We start from the raw sequence: 19,244 nt of genomic DNA, 5'->3' as shown, positions 1-19,244 counted from the left end.
ACGTTCCACAGTCTTTGCAAAGCTTGCTTTGTTTAGGTAATTTTTCACATTCATATTTAAAATTTTATGCTTCCCTTTAACACCGTGTTCAATCACGACTTTGAACAGTTTCGTTGAGGTTTCTCTACCATGGAGGAGCAAATTTCAAGAGACCGAAGTGTTTCAAAGTGTTTCGTTTACGATGCACTTTCATACTCCTTGTCGATCTTTAATTTTGAGGTGGCTGCAATCTTCTACATTGTCGGAGACGTTGAGATATTAAATCAGCGATGAAATCTAACCCTATACGGTTCTGTCGTGGAAAAAAATTTGTCAAAGTAATGTTGTCAACATGTACATGTATTTAAGTTATATAGCTAAAATGTACTTACTTACTTAATCCTTTTCATCCCCTGTGAGACATAAGACAACAACAATCCCTCTAAATTTATCCCTATTTTGTGTGACATGTTGTGCCTCACCCCAAGTGAATTCTACCTAACTGAGATCAGTCATGACAGTTCGGCGCCAGGTGGTTTTTGGCCGACCTGGTTTCCTTTTGCCAGGTGGTGTCCATTACAAGGCAATCCTAGCTTGGGAATAAGAGACTGACTCATTCTAAGTAGGTGGCCCAGCCATCGGATTTGTCTACGTTTAATGTCCACGACAACACTCTAGCAACCAGTTTTCCTGTTAAGCTCCCGAGATCTTATTTGAGTAGAAGATGTGGCAAATTTTTCGGAGACACCCATTGTGGAAGGATTCAAGTTTACTCATGTGCGACTTTATGACACGCCAGCACTCAGACCCATGCAGACTGCAGGACAGATTTCACATTGTTGTTATACAGTCGGACCTTGGTCTTGAGACTGTACTGGTTTGACTTCCAGATGGGATGAAGTTCGGGCAAATGCACCGCGAGCTTCGCCAAGCCTAGCTTTGGTGTCCTTTTGTGCCCCATTGTCTTTACTGATAAGACTGCCCAGGTATGTAAAGTCCTCCACAAACTCACGTGACTCACCACTGACTGTTATCGGTGCAGTCGGGGTAGCAGTGCCACATTGCTTGAGTCTTGGTTGTGTTGATATTAAGACCTGTTTGCTTAATATAGGTTTCCAGTCTAGCGGTCTTCTCTCGTAAGTTGGAATGGTTTGTGGAGAGAAGAGCGAGGTCATCAGCAAACTCGAGGTCTTCTAGGTGAGAAAACAAGCTCCATTGGATGCCTCTGGGTTTGTCTGAGGTGGTCTTCCTCATGGACCAGTCAATGATGACAAAGAAGAGGATGGGCAAACGGATACACCCCTGCCTCACTTCAGACTTCACTGGGAACCACTCAGAGAGAGTAGTATCATCCAAGATGTCGCTGCATTCAAGTGATCGTAGAATTTCTCAATCACGGTGACAATCTTAGCTGGAACTCCATATGAATGCAGAATCTTCCACAGAGTTGCCCGGTGCACACTGTCGAATGCCGTCGTGAAGTCAATAAAGTTAATAAACAAAGATGTGTTCCACTCTAAGCACTGCTCGATGATTTTCCGCAGCGAAAGTTTGTTCAATCAAGAGAAAATGGTTCAATACATCCTCTACTTTTCGTAAACCCTGCCTCGATCTTCACCAGAAGAATTCTACAGAAAATTTTTCTACATGTAGGGACAGATAGAAGCGAGTTATCCCTCGCTAGCTGTTGCAATTGTGAAGATCCCCTTTCTCTGATAGTTTGACAATAAGGCCTTTTGTCCAGTCAGCTGGGATGTTATCCTTGGTCCAGATGGTTGTGAAGAGGTCAGTCAGAATTTTTGTAGATGTATCAATGTCAGCTTTCAGCATCTCAGCATGGATGGAGTCAATCCCAGAAGCTTTCCACTCTTTATGGCTTTGATGGCAGCTCTACCTTCAGCTTCGGTGAGTGGGTTGGTGTTAATTTGAAGGACGTCTTCAGCTGGTGGAGGGTTGACTGGTTCATCTGGTTCTGGAGTGTTAGGCACCTCTTGCGAGTGCTGTACCCATCTGGTTGCTTGTTTACGTTCTGTTGTTAAAGCATTGCCATTCTTATCTTTGACAGGGGCAGTTTGGTTGGTGTTGTTACCACAAACGCGCTTAGCGATCTTGTAGAGGACACTCATCTAACCCCCGACAGCCCCTTGTACAGCTTCATCAGCGAGCTTCTCTATATAGGACCTCTTAATCAACTTGTTCTTAAACTGTTTTCTTTCATCTATCTTCTGCCATGTACCAGGTGTTAGCCATGCTTTGACCTTGTTCTGTCTGTAGCCCACAACATGCTTTGTAGTTTCAAAGCATGGTTGTCAATGGTACTCCATTTACGGTTAACGTCGCGGTCTTCTTCCTCAGTTACGGTAGAAAGCAAGCTAAAATGATTCCTCAGTTCCAAAACAAAGTCATCTTTGTTGGTGTTGGTACACTTATAAGTTTGGTGATGTTTAGCTGTTTCCTGTATTGACCCTTTGGTATTGCTCTCCGAAGCTTCAGTTTGATAGTTGCCGTAAGTAATTACCTACATTTTTTTCAATAAAGGTAAAAAACTTTTTAACGTTTTGTTTTTATATAGCTAAAAAGTATTTTACCTTTACTGAAGTACATGCAGGTAATTGTTTCTATAATTATATTTCGATAGACTGAAACGCTCATTTGTTACAAGAACTCGACAGAGATGTTGAAATATTTATGGGTTTTCTCACTCCCCCCCCACCCCCCCCCCCAAACATCCAACCTGTACGGAGTAGGGAAAGATAAAACAAATTTAAACACAAATTAGTCTTTTTCTTTTTTCTTTTTGGTAAATTAGTCTCAAAACGGCTGTAAAAATGCTTAATCATTTGCAACAGACTCCCTATGGAAACAAGGATATGATTCTTTTCTTTTTCGGGATATTCAAAGGTGATTATTTATAATATATAGATGGTTACGTGATCAGTTGCGGTAGTAAATTTCATCCTCCTGATTACTCTTCCCAGGGCTATATCATATCCTGCACTGTAATATGCAGAAGACAAATTTGCGCCCTGTAATGACTGATAATTTTGAGTTGCTTGTGGCAGCTCTTCCAAAGGCCCGGGTTTGAGTTCCATGTAAGAAAGTTCTTCTGGTATATGCTGGTCACGTCTTGAGCCATGTCGCTCAACTTCATCAGAGGTGTCCCTCTGTGGCGTCTTTTCTCTCTTATTATTTCCAGCTCGTCTAAAGCGCCATGTCAGCAGGCTAACTGCAATAAGCAGCACCAAAACAAGGCAGGACAAAGCGATGACAATGACACGGTAGATATTGGAAAAACCTGGAAAACGTTCAAAAAAAGCAAAGAAAAAGACAGTAAGAGTATTGTCATGAGTTTCGCAGGTTTGCCACAGGTTATGAAATGTTCTGGAGAAAAATTCATTCCTCGTGAAGAAAAGTGAAGGAAAATTGAAATAATTTAACACGGCTGATTAAACACCATTGAAGGCTGGAAAAAATTAATTTGGGGTATCTGTGATCTTGACGATTTTTTTTTTATTAGATTTAATGAAAAAGGAAAATTTGCTGAAAACTTGTCAGTCATAATGATGGCTGTCATTGGAGGTTAGAATCCGCTACTTTGTCTGACATTTTATATTTATTTGGTTAGGGAAGTTTTTTTTTTTATTTAAACCAAGGAAAAGTCAGGGACTTTTGAAGTGATGCACGTGGCAACCATGTTTAGATCAGAAACGAATACATATTTCTTTCAAGGCTTGGTTGTTCTTAGGTCTTTTGATTCGTAAAAAAAATCGCGCTTCTTTACTGGCGTCTTGATGAAAAGTCTGATGACACTGAGCAAGGTACATTGTTTACATTGCTAGAACGTTGAAATTTCCGTCGGTTATGTTGTATTTTAAAAGTTACCTCTCCAAGGATTGACAAACCATGATAGAATCTACCAAGCAATATTCTACCCACTAGCAATCACGTGTTGTTTTTATCATACACCAACAGTCAGTGGCCAAGGCTACCCAGGTGTTTGCACGATGGCATTAGAATGCAAAGAAACAAATAATCAAACAAACAAGCATACAAGCAAAATGCACTCACTGTCATCTCCCTTTGTAGTTGCTTTAGTCGATGACTTTCGGTCTTCAGTTAAGGTTATTTCGGAAGTTGTAGTACCAAAGCTGCTTGAAGCGTTGCACACGTACGCCCCATAATCCTTTGCACCGCGAGGAGTGATGAAAATGTTATTGTTTATAGCCTTGATGTCGTCTTAATTGGATCCGGTCCATTCTTTGTCCAAGAGTAACTAACTGGAGAGTCACTGATTGCATAGCAACAAAAACAACACAGCGTGTGCTCTTCACATATCACGGACGTTGGTGAAACGTCCTTCATTATTCTGGTGGGGGGGGGGGGGTGCACTATACGTAGATTACCAAAAAAAAAAAAGAAAAGAAAACTCGCACCTGGTTCAATTACTTTATATCCACAACTACGACACCACCGCTATTTTATATTTCAGAGATAGCCTTCAGCTTACTCTACACGATGTTACCTTTCTCACACTTGATGTGACCCCATGTGATTCCACATGCCGTCATTAAGGTTTCACATTTTCACATAACATCAGAAAATAAAGCATTTAACTTGATAATGTAAAAGTGTAAAATGAATTCACTACTCAAGAAAATTGGAAAGAACGTAGAATTTACATGACAAGATATGGTTTTATGGCAATGTCAAATGACTTGGGGAAACAGTTGACACATCAAAATTTTGACGGGGTATGAATGAAGACCCACTAAAAGTTTCAGCATCGAGTAGTGAATATTGCGTACACCTTGTACGCTACCACCCTGGCTCGCCTTGTAAGCGATGTCCAAAATATACCGAGGTCTGCCAAGTGCACATAATTTAGGGGTAAAAGTACTGTATCATCCGAAATCTACCACCCCCACGCCCCTCCTCGGGGCCGCCTAGCATGCAGAGTTATCAAGATTATAAGCCAACCGTTTATCAAACTGATTTTGCTTTTGCTGGTTCCACGTGAAAACGCTCATTTTCTTACAAACTATTTCAGTAAGGGAAGTGTCTTGCGAAGGGGGTTAAAAGATGACTCTTTCACAACGACCTAATGTAATAAACGTTTTTGTAGTAGGAATAAATAACTCTGGAGTTTAATATGTGTACATATTTCTTGTACATACAAGATAAAAAGAATGTGAAACACGAAGGAACCGATATAGAAAATGAAAAAAAAAAAAAACGATCAGAAACATACACCGATTGTCGTTAATTAATATACAGTGCTTAGTGAATTGAATCTTTTTCTTTCTTTTTTTTTTTTTTTTGCATGGTTTTGCCAAATAACGAACATCGATGCTCGATATCTATAAGAGAAAATAAAGAAAGTAGCCACCATATGTTTTTCTAACTTAAAAACAGCGCAACAGTAAAATACGAAACATGTATTTTTACCATCTTCTACTGTTCTCATAACCTTTACTGAACTCGTTGGTCCATCGCCAGCAGAAGCGAAGGCTAAGACCTCAAATTCATATTTCGTATTCTCATCAAGTCGAGTGGCATAATTGGTGCGAATTGCTGACCCGTTCACAGTTATTTCGGTTGGCAATCAACCAACAACGTCTTTCTTTTTGTAGAGCAGTTTAAAATCTTTTGATTTTAAGCTTAAAATCCTTTGATTTTAAGCTTTGAACTTAAATTTGAGTACGAGTACGAGATCGAGTACGAGAACGACTTTTCAATTCTGGTTTTCAGGCTTCACATTATCAAATCGCAGACCCATTTCATCCCATGAGCTTCCCCCTCTGCCTAAAACCAACATGAAAAGCGAGGGCTCTAGAAACGTCACTGGTTTGAAACCAAAAATCGAACTCGTACTCAATCTCGTACTCTTAGTCCAATCTTAAACTCCCTATATGCAACACACGACAATACCTTCAGACAGAAACACATCATTAAAATTCATTGGAAAACTGTTCAAATATGAGGACCTGGAGATCGAAACAAGCCTAATGTGAGGAATGAGGACGGAAACAGTACCAGTTATCATTAGAGCGCTCGGAACTATCAAAAAGGAACAATAAAACTACACAGCAAAGATCCTTGGCTAATGAAACAGTGGCGAGTTGCAAAGGATCGCTTTACTGGGAACATCTTACATTCTGAGGAGGGTGTTATCAATGAAATAGAGGTACTCTTATAGCCCTGTGGTGCCTCAGGACCATGGTTTGGTCTCCGCCCTATGAGAGAGGACATAATAATGATGATGATAATAATAATAATAATAATAATAATAATAATAATAATAATAACTGTCAAATCATCAAACTATCAAACGTACACTATGATAATAGTTAACAATTATTCACCAAAGTGGAGGTGAATAATTGTTTTAGTATATACCACACAAGCTGAATAACTAGCGGACCAAAAAATAACATTATTTGTTTAAGAGTAACTTTATTTGAAACGGGAAGCCATTTTGTTTTTCTTCGGCTGCTCGGAGGTGAATAGTACTTGGCTAATCACCTCCGAGCTAGCTAATCAGCGAGCGCGAAAAGTACTATTCACTTGTGTGGCATATCCTAATAATTGTTACCATAATTGTAGTCTCAGAAGGGTTATTCGTAGCTTTTTAAAATGCTTCCATCACTTGTTTATACTCCTCTCTTTATTATTATTATTATTATTATTATTATTATTATTACTATTACTATTACTATTACTATTACTATTACTATTACTATTACTATTACTATTACTATTACTATTACTATTACTATTACTATTACTATTACGATTACTATTACTATTACTATTACTATTATTATTGTTGTTGTTGTTGTTGTTGTTGTTGTTATAATAACAATGAACCACAAGCGATAACATTTTCTATTACAATAAATGTCATGATTGCGAGACTTAACATAACCTAAGTGGCCGAGTACGCCAAAAAGTGAAGGAAATTGAGAGAGCACAAATCAAAAGCAGTCGTAGCGCATGCCAGAAAGCTAACATTTTGAGGCTCCTCGCAGCCTGTTTAGCAGGTGTAAACAGGCATTGGGAGTGAAATTCTCCATCACATCCTCGCTTCTTCTCCCCCATTTACACCTCCCAAGCAAGTTGCGCTCCTGGCAGTTTAACGATATCTGCAAATGTGTGGTTGGAACCAACCGCTGCAGGAGGCGTAAAAAAAGCTCGTGATGTAATAAGTTTTCCAAATCCCTTGCAAACTAAAGGATTCTGGGGTCAGCAGTTTAAAGTTTCAGCTAGAACACATGGAAAATGGAAAATCTTTAAAACGGTCTCAAAAGTGGCATCCTTCGACAATGTAAGAGTTTTGAAACGCATCAAGTACCTGAACGAAAGCGCAAACGTTTGGAATATATAAACAGGGAAGTTTTAAAAGCGCGTTTGTGTAGACAGGGCCTAAGGCAGTTGGATTATGATGTCATCTGGTTCCTTCTGTCTAGGCGTGGCCCTATCCTGGCCTTAAAAAAAAAAACAGTCTGTAGTTGTCTTCCTACATGAGGTATTTCAACGTTTCACCATTAGCGCATCGTGAGACAATGAAATTCGCTAGTTATTTATTGTGGTCAACGAGTTTATTGCTGATCATTCGATCCAGTTGACCGTTCATAACGTCAAATCCGGTCAAGTCCAACTACACATAATTGCTTGTACATGTCATCATCAATAGGACATTTGCGTGATGACGCCAGTTGACTACAACTACCAGAATCCTTCGGGTTTCGTTTTTCTCGTGCTAACTACAGCCATTGTTATTTCTACCCCGCTGGGAATACAAAATTAAATGATGAAGGAAAAACAAAATGAATTCTGGTAGCTTTAGTCAAATGACGCTATAGTGAAAGCTGCCTATTAGAGAGAATTTAATCCACCACTTTATACCGCTACATACTACATAGTACACACAATAGATTTCCAGCTAATCAGCAAAATCATTGGAATTATCCCATTTTTACTGAACTTAAGAAAATCACCAAGATTAAAAAGTCACAATCCTGTTGGGCGACAGATTTTGAATCGAGAATTCGAGCTGTCTATTTGTTCTTGCTGGACTGCGTTTGTGCAGTAACAGCAGAAATTAAAGCGAAAGGAACCACGGTGGTTAGAAGTCGTGCAACCCGATGCAAAGAATGGTTGTTTGCACCACTGAAAAGGTGGCCTCTTTATTCGAGCTGAAATCACTAACCTATTCGAAAACAGCTCAGTTCAAATTCTATGTTAGTCTTCAAAACTACTGACAGTCATTTTAACGGTTTGCTTCCAAGCACTCTATCAATCTTGATGCTTGAATTACTGGCGGTACGTTTTGCGAAGTGGTCCCTTCTTCTTAAAACAAAAAATGTTAATAAAACTAAGGCAACCAAATGGCTCTAAGCTGGTCTATCCTAAACCCAAACAGGTTGGAGTTTTAGAGTGTTATTCTACGATGGAACTTAGTAGTTCCACAGTCCTTACCTGGACCGCAGTCGGGCTAGTTCTCTGTCTATCAACCCCAACTTAAAATATTTGATAAAAGAGTAAAACAAAAACATAGTGGAAGAGTAACAAGAGTGTTACTTGTCTGTGGGATAGTTTTAGATGAAACATAGCAAACTCTTAAAAAGGCCATGTCACGAGTGTTTGGTATGAATTTAACAAGCCACAGGAGATGTTTGTACAGATGGAAACTTAAAATAACGCTACAGATGGTCAGCATGGAAATGGGTTGAAACTTGAAAAACAGCGGGCCGCTGTTTTTCAAGTTTCAGCTTTCCTGTCTAGTAAGAACCATTATAAACCGATTATGCGTTGGGCGTCTTTAAAAGTTAACTTTTACTTCTCTTTCTATTGGATATCTAAGACCAATTTGAGTATAAAAATGTTCTTAATTCTTAATTAACCCGAATGTTGGGTTCCCAAAGACCGAAAAATAACCATGACATAGCCCCTTTAAATGAAGAATTTTGATTTAGCCGATTTAGACGATACGGTGTCGTTTTGCAACTTCCACGTGTACACATGCAACTCTACTCTTTCAATACTGCCTGAGCATACGATTTTCGAGGAGTTTTAAAGACATGTTTCAAAATCCCACGACATTTGAGTGTCGTGCTCAACGAGTAACACGTTGCATTTACTGAAAACATCAGTTGTGTCGTAATTTGGGTCCGAGTTTGATTTCAATTTGTGATGCACATTAGAATAAGCCTGGGCTTATAATTTGTGTAATAGAATAGTTTATTTATTATCGCAGGCTTCCCGTCTAAACCTGTCGCCTTCAACGATGTTCGTACCACCTAAATCGGCTAAATCATGATAAATATGAATATGATATGGATATGATGATGATAGTGAAAACGGGAGGTTCCTAAATGTTTGCAAAAGAAAAAAAAAACGAATCACATCATCAGCCCTAAATGTCCTGCCGTCTACATGACCTCTAACGGGCAAAAATGTTCCAGCTTTCACTTCTGCATCTTTTGTCATATTTGCTGATGTAAATGCCAGGACAGGTTCGGGTTTTAATGTCCTTGTTGTCTTGGCTCAGCCAATACCCTCTCCGGCCGCGTTTTATGGAATATTGTATGAAGACGTTATCACCCTTCTGTATTGGCTTTCCTCGACAACCAACTCTTGTATCGCTTGAACACCTGCCTTCACGTTCGGGTGAATAAATCCAGAATCTTTCCCCGCGACAGTTCCTTGTATCTCTGGAATCCCACCTGCCGTAGCCGGGACAACTCCTCGTCGGACAAACACCCCCACTACCCCAGCAACTCAGCCAGTGGCCCGCACCGTAATAAAGTGCGATTGAGTCACCATATCTAACAGGTTCCCCAGGACGGTAATGTGTCGAGTACAGTATGAATGTCTCACTGTTGCACGATCTCCAATCGCTGCCTGTCATTTGACTACCAGGACAACCTCGAAGTTTGCAACGATCAACACCACAGTTGACAGTGCAATAACAGCTCAACCACTGATTTCTTCTGGCGTTGCTTCTTAATGCTATCAGGTCACCCGATCGAATGAAGTTTGGACATCGAGACCGGCTTTCGTCATCGTTGTTGCGACAATCATTATCTCCATCACAGAGCCAGGTTTTCCTTATACATCTTCCATTTGAACATCTGAACTTCCCGTACCGAGCAGAGCAGCAATCTTGGGTCTCGCATTTTGTAGTTTGGTAATTTGATCCACCCTGGTCTCTTATGCAGTTATTGACATTGCTTGATCCTAAGCAACGTCTGTAACGGAACTTGACTCCTCCACCGCAGGTCTTGGAACAACGACCCCAGCTACCAAAATTTCCCCAAAGGTATTTACATTTTGGTTGAGAGTCCCATTTCAAGATATTGCCGATCCTCTTGCAAGTAACTTTTCCCGGAGTCGAGCGCCTCTGCTTGTCGCACCTTAAAGTTACAGTCATGCCTTCGAAGGTCAGCTCGTCCTTGCACGAAACACTCGTACCATCAACACTAACAAGACCACAGCTGTATTTCTTCCAGTATTGGTTGTATTTCTGCTGTCGACTTTTGAAGATGTTTCGGATGTACTCTGCTTCTTTCTTGTACTTTTTGCGGAGGTCTTCTGTTTTTCCTTTGGTTTCAAGCAACCACTTTTGATGCAGTAACAGCGCCTCTCCCAATGCTTGGTCCAAGTAGGCTAAGCTATCCCTGAAACCCTTGATATCTTCATTGTACTTTGCCGAGCAACCGCCTCCATTGTGATTTAGGTATTCTCGCTTGTACGAATTATAGATGTCATTTCCAGGGGTGTCTAAAGTACCTTGACCAAGAATCATCTTTTTCAATCTGTTCTGTAGCTTATAGGTAGAAACTGTCTGCAAATACTTATCGATTTTTCGGCCAAACTGATCAAAAGTCATCTCGTTCTTCTGCAGTTTTGCATAGAGATCGGCTATGTCTTCGACGTTGTAAATGTTTTGAGAATGCTTGATGATGTTGTTCGTATGAGCAAAGGAGGCCTTGATCTTCTGTAAAACCACGTTTAACTTCTTGGACAACGACCTTATGGAGAAGAACACGTCTACAGTGGTAGGAACGTAATTTACAACTTTGAAAGTTTTTCTTAATTCCGCGATCAGCTTTTCTATGGTCTCGTCAAAGTATATGCGTTTTTCACACGATTCTCCTTCGTAGTTCTTCTCACAGATACATTGATGAGTTTTCGTAAATGGTAGTTGCCTACACTGACCGTGACTATTGCAGCTGTCCGACTGACATATGCCATTGACAGTGCTGACTGCTGATGCGATAAAAGCCCACGTTCGGATTTTCTTTCTCACGCTATTGGCACAGATGGTACTGTGGCGATATCCGGAGCACTGTTGTTTAATATCAGCAGCCCGTTCAAGCGTTGAGCTTCCACATCTCTTCTTGGACAGAATGTTATCAGCGGCGTAGATATAGTCGGAATTGCACCCGTCGCATTTTTTGAAAACCAGTAAGGTCTTGGCTTGTGTAATGTCAATGCAGTTTGCAGACGACTTTGTGTCCTCGTGGACCACAAAATACACCTTTACCTTCTTGGGATCCGACCGGTCATCTAACCGAAAGTATGTACTGCCTCTCAACTCAAGACCGTGAATCCTTGGACGGTCATTCTTGACTGCTGCCACAGCCCAGGTGTACCAGGGGTACTTGACTTTAAGTTCATTAAAGATGGCTCGAACTATGCTTTCCTGTGCAGATCCCCTCATATTCTTCAAAATCTTGTTAGCATCCCTCTTAGCGTGGTTCAGAGAGTTTCTTCTGCAGTGCCAGACCCGATCGTCAAAGGCTCGACGAATTTTGAAAAAGTACGTCTGGATGTCTTTGAAACTTTTCTTGGCTCTGCTTTGGTAGCCCTTGAAATAATAGTAGGTCATTTTCTGCTGGGCAGCGCTGGTCATTATGTTTTTGACGAGGATCATTAACTCTGACAGCTTCGTTATATCGCAGCCAAATTGAGCAATAAATATATCGAAGATGTTTCGTTGGGTGATAGCTTTTGGGTGGGCTGCCATTCTGTAGAGGTTCAGAAGGTTGCCGTCCAAGTTGTTATTTTCATAGTATTTAACGTATTCTTCGGCGAGCTTTACTTGGTCTATTCTTCGTGTTTTGGTCCCCATTAGCTTACGGATGTTGGTTAGTTTCTTGGCTCCATTCCTCGATTTATACTCCCATTTGATCCAGGCAGACAAGAAAGTGTTGAAAGCGGTATTCGCCTTGATAGATTTCTCTATTTCGTCGAGTTTCTCATCCAGACGATCGAGCTTGTTATTGACTTCGTTGAAGCGTTTGTTTATCAAGCCCGTGATGACATCGAGCTCACTTGGCATGAAGAAAGTAAAGACAAAACTTGCAATGGCAGATGCAGCCTGCACTGCTTTGAGAGCTTTGCCAACTTTGGAACCGATCTTGGCTAATTTCGTCTGCTTATCCAATAGTTCAGCGCTTCTCGATTGAGCCGAAACCTTCTGCAACTCTCTGATGGCCTTTGCTTGAGCTTTATAGTCTTCGTCAATAGAATTCAGTACAAACTGAGCAGTTTCGAGAGCCGTAGTTACCTTGGCCTGCTCTCCAGGGTCCAGCCCGGAACTTATTGAACAGAAAAACCATGAAAGCCACAGCATTTCTGCTAACCAAACTACCTTCCTCATTTCTCTGGCGAAAACAAATCCCGCGTCAATTATACTGCAAAGAAATGAAAATTAAAACACGTTTTAATACATTGGAGCAAAATTCATCTTTCTTGGAGAAAGGGCAAATTTGGTAAAGATCAATTATGGAAAACGACTTATCGCGAGAATGGTTTTCGCCTCAAAAAAGATCGGAAACAAGAGTTTGACGAACCTGACCGAACTCCGATAAGAGCACACTAAGCGGGTGCGTATTCTGGCTCAGTAAAATAGCGGGTATTCGGAGAAAAAACTTGAGCGTAAATAGCAACAAACACGCTCTATTTGCAGGATCATTCTAGGCAGGGAAGTCAGTCATAAAATAAGAGTTCCTTTTAGGACTGAAATTTATATCAAACTGGCCTTTGAAAAGAATTTTGTTTTGAAGAAAACAATCGGGCCATCAGGACACCGTTTTATTTCTTTTTTTTTTTTTCCCCACATTTTTATTTCCATTATTAAATACAAAGTACAGCGCTAATATTAAGTGTCAATAACATAATTACAAAACGTTGATAATAATATAATTATTTGAACTATATAGTATAAGAAATCATACTCTACTATCAATAAATAATTTCCATCTGGCCTGAAATTTCCTTTGCGTGTTGTTTTTTAAAGCTATGTACTTTTCAGTCTTATATTTCATATTAATCGTTTCTTTAAAAACAGTAATATTTAGGCTGAGACTTCGTTTACGACTCGTCCAGATATGCCATTTTGCAACAATTAAAAAGTAATGTAGTAAGTCACTTACTTCATCTAATTTGCCTATCAAAACATCCTGCAAGGAAAATTCAACCTGTTTACCAGAAAGTGCAAACCAAAAACTTTTGAAATCTTTCCAAAACTGGTTAGTATGAAAACATTCATAAAATAAATGATTAACAGTTTCTGAGCTAACTCTACAAAATGTGCAAGAATCGTCTTGAACATAACCTATTTTGGCTAGACGAGAATTAGTGAAAGTGATATTATTTAAAATCTTGAATTGGAAGCTTCTGATAAACATTTCGGATGAGACAGCCTTGACTTTTATGAACGCTTTAGTAACAGCTGAATCTGCTAAACCAAAGTCTTCTTTCAGTTTAGCAAAGCCCCATGAGACTCGTACCTACCCGAAACAAGCAATTCATAGAAGTGTTTATTTTTACATACAGTAGGATTAAATTTTTTCTCCCCACATTGAAATTCCAAACAGCTCTCTAGTTCACTTTCGGTCACATCCAAATCCTTCAGGTGGGCAGGAACAGCAGAACGAATTTCTGACCAGACTAAAAAATTTGTATGCTTCAAACCTTTACTTTTAGCACTATTATAAGATTCTATATTATTCTTGTTGAATTGCAAGTGGTTAATAAGGAGGATACCTGCTTTAACATAATTTGAATAATATATTGTTTTATTATCTATCTTGATATCTTTGTTGTTCCAAATTATATTATAAGATGTAGATGGCTTTGTTGAAAAGGCAATTTTAAAGTCAGCCCACCATTGGAGAAGTTCTCTACAAAAAGTGGAATTAATTTTACAGTCTTTGACATCGTAATTCCAACCAAGTAGAAAAACCCCGCCAAAATCCTCAAGCAAATAAGTAATATAAGCTTTCCATGGGGACGAGCTTTCTGAAAAAATTCTACCAAGCCAAGCTAATCTTGACGACTTAACATACGTTTCAAGGTCTATTAAGTTCAAGCCTCCGTATTTCAAGTCATTTACAGCTGCCAGTCTAGCTATTTTATCTGTCCCTTTCCATAAAAAACTATAAATAATAGTGTTTAATTGCTTTATAAATTCTTCTGGAGTTGTTAGAACTGAGAATACATATAGCATTTTGGGAAGCAGAAGTAACTTTGCCAAATAGTGAGAGACCTCGGCAATTCCATAACCGTATTTGTGTTCGAATGTCTTTTAATTTATCGTAAAAATTTTTCTGTAATTGGTCAGTATCATTATAGGTAAATACTATCCCCAGGGCTTTGACACTTTTGCTCCACTTTAGCCCCAGAGGTGTCGCTGTATTTTGTCTGCATGAACCGATCCACATTGCCTCAGTTTTAGTATAATTAATCTTTAAGCCTGAACAAATTGTAAATCGATCAAGCAATTGAAGGATGAGTTTTACACATTCAATATTAGGTACAAACAGAGTCAGGTCGTCAGCATATTGTACCAGCTTAAATTCTTCCTGCCCTATCATTAGGCCTTGAATGTCTTCTCTGCTTCGAATAGCGACTGCTAAAATTTCGGCTGCAATAATAAATAAATTTGGTGATAACGGATCTCCTTGTCTTACTCCTCTCTGTAATTCAAAATATGGTGTACAAATACCATTATTTAATACACAACTAGTTATGTCTCTATAAAATGTTTCTACCCATCTTATGAGGGTAGGCCCAAAACCGAAAGCATCTAAGCATTTTAGCATAAAATTCCAGTCAATACTATCGAACGCCTTTTCAAAATCAATAAACAATAATATGCCTGGTATATTTTGTTGTGTTGTATACTCCATAACGTCTATAATTGACCTTGCCGCTTCACCAATGAACCTACCCTTAACATAACCTGTTTGGTTAGTATGTATTATCTCTGGAAGGACTTTGATAATTCTTGCTGCAATTACTTTGGAAGCAATTTTGGCATCTAAATTAATTAAGGATATTGGTCTCCAATTTTCTAAATAGTTTCTATCTTTTCCTTTCTTTCCAGTGAGTGTAATTAAAGCTTGCTTTTGAGAGCAAGACATTTCCTTATTATCAAAGGCCTCATTAAAAGATGCAATCATAAATTCACCTATTAAGGGCCAGAAAATTTTGCAGAACTCTATTGGAATGCCATCATTTCCGGGTGTTTTACCCACTTGAAAGGAACCCAAGATAGACTCGCACTCCTGAAAGGTTATTTTTCCTTCGCAACGTGAGCTTAGTTCGTCAGAGAGTTTCAATATATTTGGGTTTTCCAAAAAGCTTTTAGCTTGTTCACTGTTCAGATTTACTCTTTGTCTACTATACAGCTTGCTGTAGAAAAGTTTTTCAGCATTCAATATCTCAAACGGATCGGTCGAAAACGAACCACTAAGGTATAATTTCCTTACATGCTTTTTAATGTTATTGCGTTTTTCTAGATTTAAATAATATTTACTGCTCTTTTCACCGTGCTCGTGCCATCTTGCTCTTGCACGAACAACAATTCCTTCTACTATTTCATCGTATAGTGTTTCAAGTTCATTTTTAAATTTGTCAATTTCTAGTCTTGTGAATTCGTTGGGGTTTTCTTGAAATCTATTTAACGCATCTTGATAGTTGAAGTTAAGCTCCTCTTCTCGCTTTTTACGTTCTTGTGCTAATTTTTTAGAATAAGTGATTGAGCTTGTTTTAATTTTAAATTTTAGCCAATCCCATTTTGCCCTATTGTCTGATAAATCCCTTGCATCATCTAACCAGTTTGGCAATTCACTATTAATCATGTCCAGGTAATCTGGCCTGTCCAGCATGGAAGTATTTAGTTTCCAAAAACCAGGTTCTTTGCAGCTCTCCTTAATGTTTTCTAATTCTAGTACTATACAAGAGTGGTCAGTCTTAATTGAGGCCACAATATCAACCAGTGTGACTTAATCATTCAATTTGTCCGAAATAAGCCAGTAATCAAGTCTGCAGAAGATGAAAGGAGAGCTTTTACTCCATGTGTAGCTGCGAGTATTCGGATTCTTAATACGCCAGATATCGTGGAGACTGGATTCATTTTGAATGTTTTCAATCGAATTTATCACATGTTGTCGAGGAATTAAAATGCCGCCTTTTTTGTCTATAGTAGGATCTAACGGACAATTAAAGTCTCCACCTACGATGCCATTGCTATCACTGTCCAAGTCAATACCTCGTAAAGCAGTCGACAAATCCTGATAAAAGTGAACAGCTTCTGCATCTTTATTCGGACCATAAAGGTTTACCAGAAAGTAATTTTTATCTTTGATTTTTGCATTAAGCATTATTAGCCGGCCTTTTGAATCACAATGTTCGTGCTGAATAACAATGTCCAAACCACTCCTAATTAATACAGCGACACCCCTCGCATTTGTGCCCCCATGAGAAAACATAATAGAAGAACCCCATTCTTTTTTCCATTGACTCTCACTGTTCTTTGTTGTATGTGTTTCCTGAAGAAAAGTTAGATCTGTTTTTAGTTTACGACACCAGGTAAAAATAGCTCTTCGCTTTCGGAAATTGCCAAGACCTCTAACATTAAGAGAGAGCAATTTCAGGCTGTCAGGTTTCATTTTAGAATTGGTCATTTGAAATATTTTGGATTAGTTGTTTTGAATGTTTCAAGGTTATTGACAACATTGTGTTTAAATTAACATATTCACACCATTTGTGAATTTGCAATCGGAAATGTGGAAAAACAAAACATGGAAATACATACACAAAACCAAGACGAAACCAACAAAAACAAAACACACACAAACAGAAATTCGAAAGCGTACTTACCATGGCTTTGGCAGCCCGGTTTCTAGGTACACTTTCGCCGAGCAACTCCGAATTTCTTAATATATTAAGTGAACGGTAAAATTACAAACTAAATTAATAAGTGGAAAAAAAATAATAAAATAAAAACTCCATGGTATAAAAGTCTGCGTGGTCCAGGAATAAAGCACTGTCCAATTATAACTTAGAAAGTTAAGCTTTAGGTAGGTAAAATGACTTTAAGCTGTCCATTCCTTCCTTCTTATACAGAATTCTAGCCGGAACGCTCCATGGTATAAAAGCAAACTGAACTTCAGGCCTGGCTTTAATTTCTTGAAGATAATTTTTCCTCAACTTCGACCGATCATCGCGTACAGATTTCGAAACATCATCCGAGATAAAGATCATTGATTCTTTATATTTGTTATCCTTTAACTTACTTGCCGCCAGTTTGAGAAGATTAAATTTATCAGTGCACCTTAGCAAGTACACGTGGACCGGTCTTGCCTTTGGCGTCTCGTTCTCAGATGGATTCCGTCTAAAGCTACTTCTGTGTGCCCACATCACTTCGATTTTTCTCTCTAACTTCATGTGGCGTTGCAAGAGTTCAACCTCAATAAATTCCTCCATCGAGGTAAAATCTTCCTCACTCCCCTCTGAAATGCCCCAAATAGCTTTCCGATTTCGTTGCGACGGTTCGACATCATCGTAATCCTTCTGTCGCCTAGTCTCATTTCGATCATAGTGTCAAATTCGAGATTGCTTAGAAATATGTCTACACAGCAAGGTCAAGAAAAAGAAATAATTCATTTTATTTAATTTTCTTATCAATTTCGAAGGCAGAAGAGGTTGGTTTCCGTCATTATAATGAACAGTTTAATTCTAATCTAAGTGAGGCAGTAATCTAAGTTTCTTAGAGCTGTAACTCACTCGGCGATAAAAAAATAATAATAATAATTACTTTTTCGTATAAATTTCCAAAACTGTAGGCAACGATCATTTTTCACGACAATTGCTTAGCTACACGTAGTACGAAGCCGAGCGACTATCCCAGCCATTTAGCACATACTAAGCGGATCACCGTGCATTTAGAATAGGTCACTAAAATAGGGGGTCCACCGCACAATTCACGCAAAAACGAAACCGTCGGTAACAAGGAATAGTTGCGTAGTCAGAGAGGTTACCGTTTCTAAAAATACTGAAGCAAAATTACGTTTTGCGTAGGTCTAAATATTCCATTAAACTCACCTGTTGAAAGATGTTCACGCAAAAGTCACTCACGCGAATGAACTGGTGGTATGGCTACATTCAAATCTAATATTTATACCCTCACAAGGAGAAAAGCAGGAAGTGTATAATAGGGATGACTGATAATCCGCTCGTCAGCATGACACTTAACAATGTGCTTCCTTGACAGTACTGCGGAATTAAGTCAAGCGAATTGTCTGCGGCAGCGTAAACATTTGAAAACGTGTTTCCGATGGTGCAAATCCTCATTGATTAGTCCTCTGCCCCGTCTCTGCTTTAGAGTACGAAAATGAAACAATTTTCAAGCAATCAAAAGCGTAACTTACTTTTCTATTTCATCGATATCGCTTAAATCCATTCGCCCTTTCGAATGCTGTGGCTCGTCTTCAATTGATGTACGATTTGAAATGTGTCAATCGAAACAAGGAAGTTTTAATACTCAGATTTTCATAAGTGCGAATTTTCAATTAATTAATAAGCTCGCCGGCTTTGGGATATTCTACCTCGCGATAAGGCGATTCCAGCAAATCAAGCGGTTCGTATTGTATTGTTTAATTTTACACAAACGGCTTTGTAATCAAATCTGTTAATTTTTAAGTCTCTTTAATCGTAGACCGCAAAGCGGAAACTGAATTATCTATCAATGTTTGCAAATTGAAGATTAACACTTATCTCACCTTCTGTGTTAGACGTAATACAATTCAAATCAAATACATCTAATTGAGTCTACAAAATAACTGATCCCATCATGGCGTAAATACTTTGGTAACTGTAAACAGTCGATTTTTCAGTTTTAGTCTGTTCATTTTAAGTCTCCATATGTTTTGGAAACTGCGATGTTTGCAATGGGAAGAAAAACACTTGTC

General features: G+C 38.9%; 1 protein-coding gene across 1 annotated transcript; it reads right to left on the bottom strand.

Annotated features, from left to right (window-relative positions):
- Positions 1-7,265: 7,265 nt before the first annotated feature.
- On the bottom strand, positions 7,266-18,815 carry LOC145486262 (SE-cephalotoxin-like). Its single transcript, XM_081464889.1, has 2 exons — positions 18,379-18,815; positions 7,266-12,680 (listed from the first exon to the last, which is right to left on the bottom strand). The coding sequence occupies exon 2, from the start codon at positions 12,644-12,646 to the stop codon at positions 9,422-9,424; it is 3,225 nt and encodes a 1,074-aa protein (XP_081321015.1). The 5' UTR covers positions 12,647-12,680; positions 18,379-18,815; the 3' UTR covers positions 7,266-9,421.
- Between the last annotated feature and the right edge of the window lie 429 nt (positions 18,816-19,244).

The sequence above is a fragment of the Orbicella franksi genome, chromosome 5, assembly GCF_964199315.1.
Source record: "Orbicella franksi chromosome 5, jaOrbFran1.1, whole genome shotgun sequence".
NCBI lineage: Eukaryota > Metazoa > Cnidaria > Anthozoa > Scleractinia > Merulinidae > Orbicella > Orbicella franksi.
This window is presented reverse-complemented; position numbering and strand designations above follow the sequence as displayed.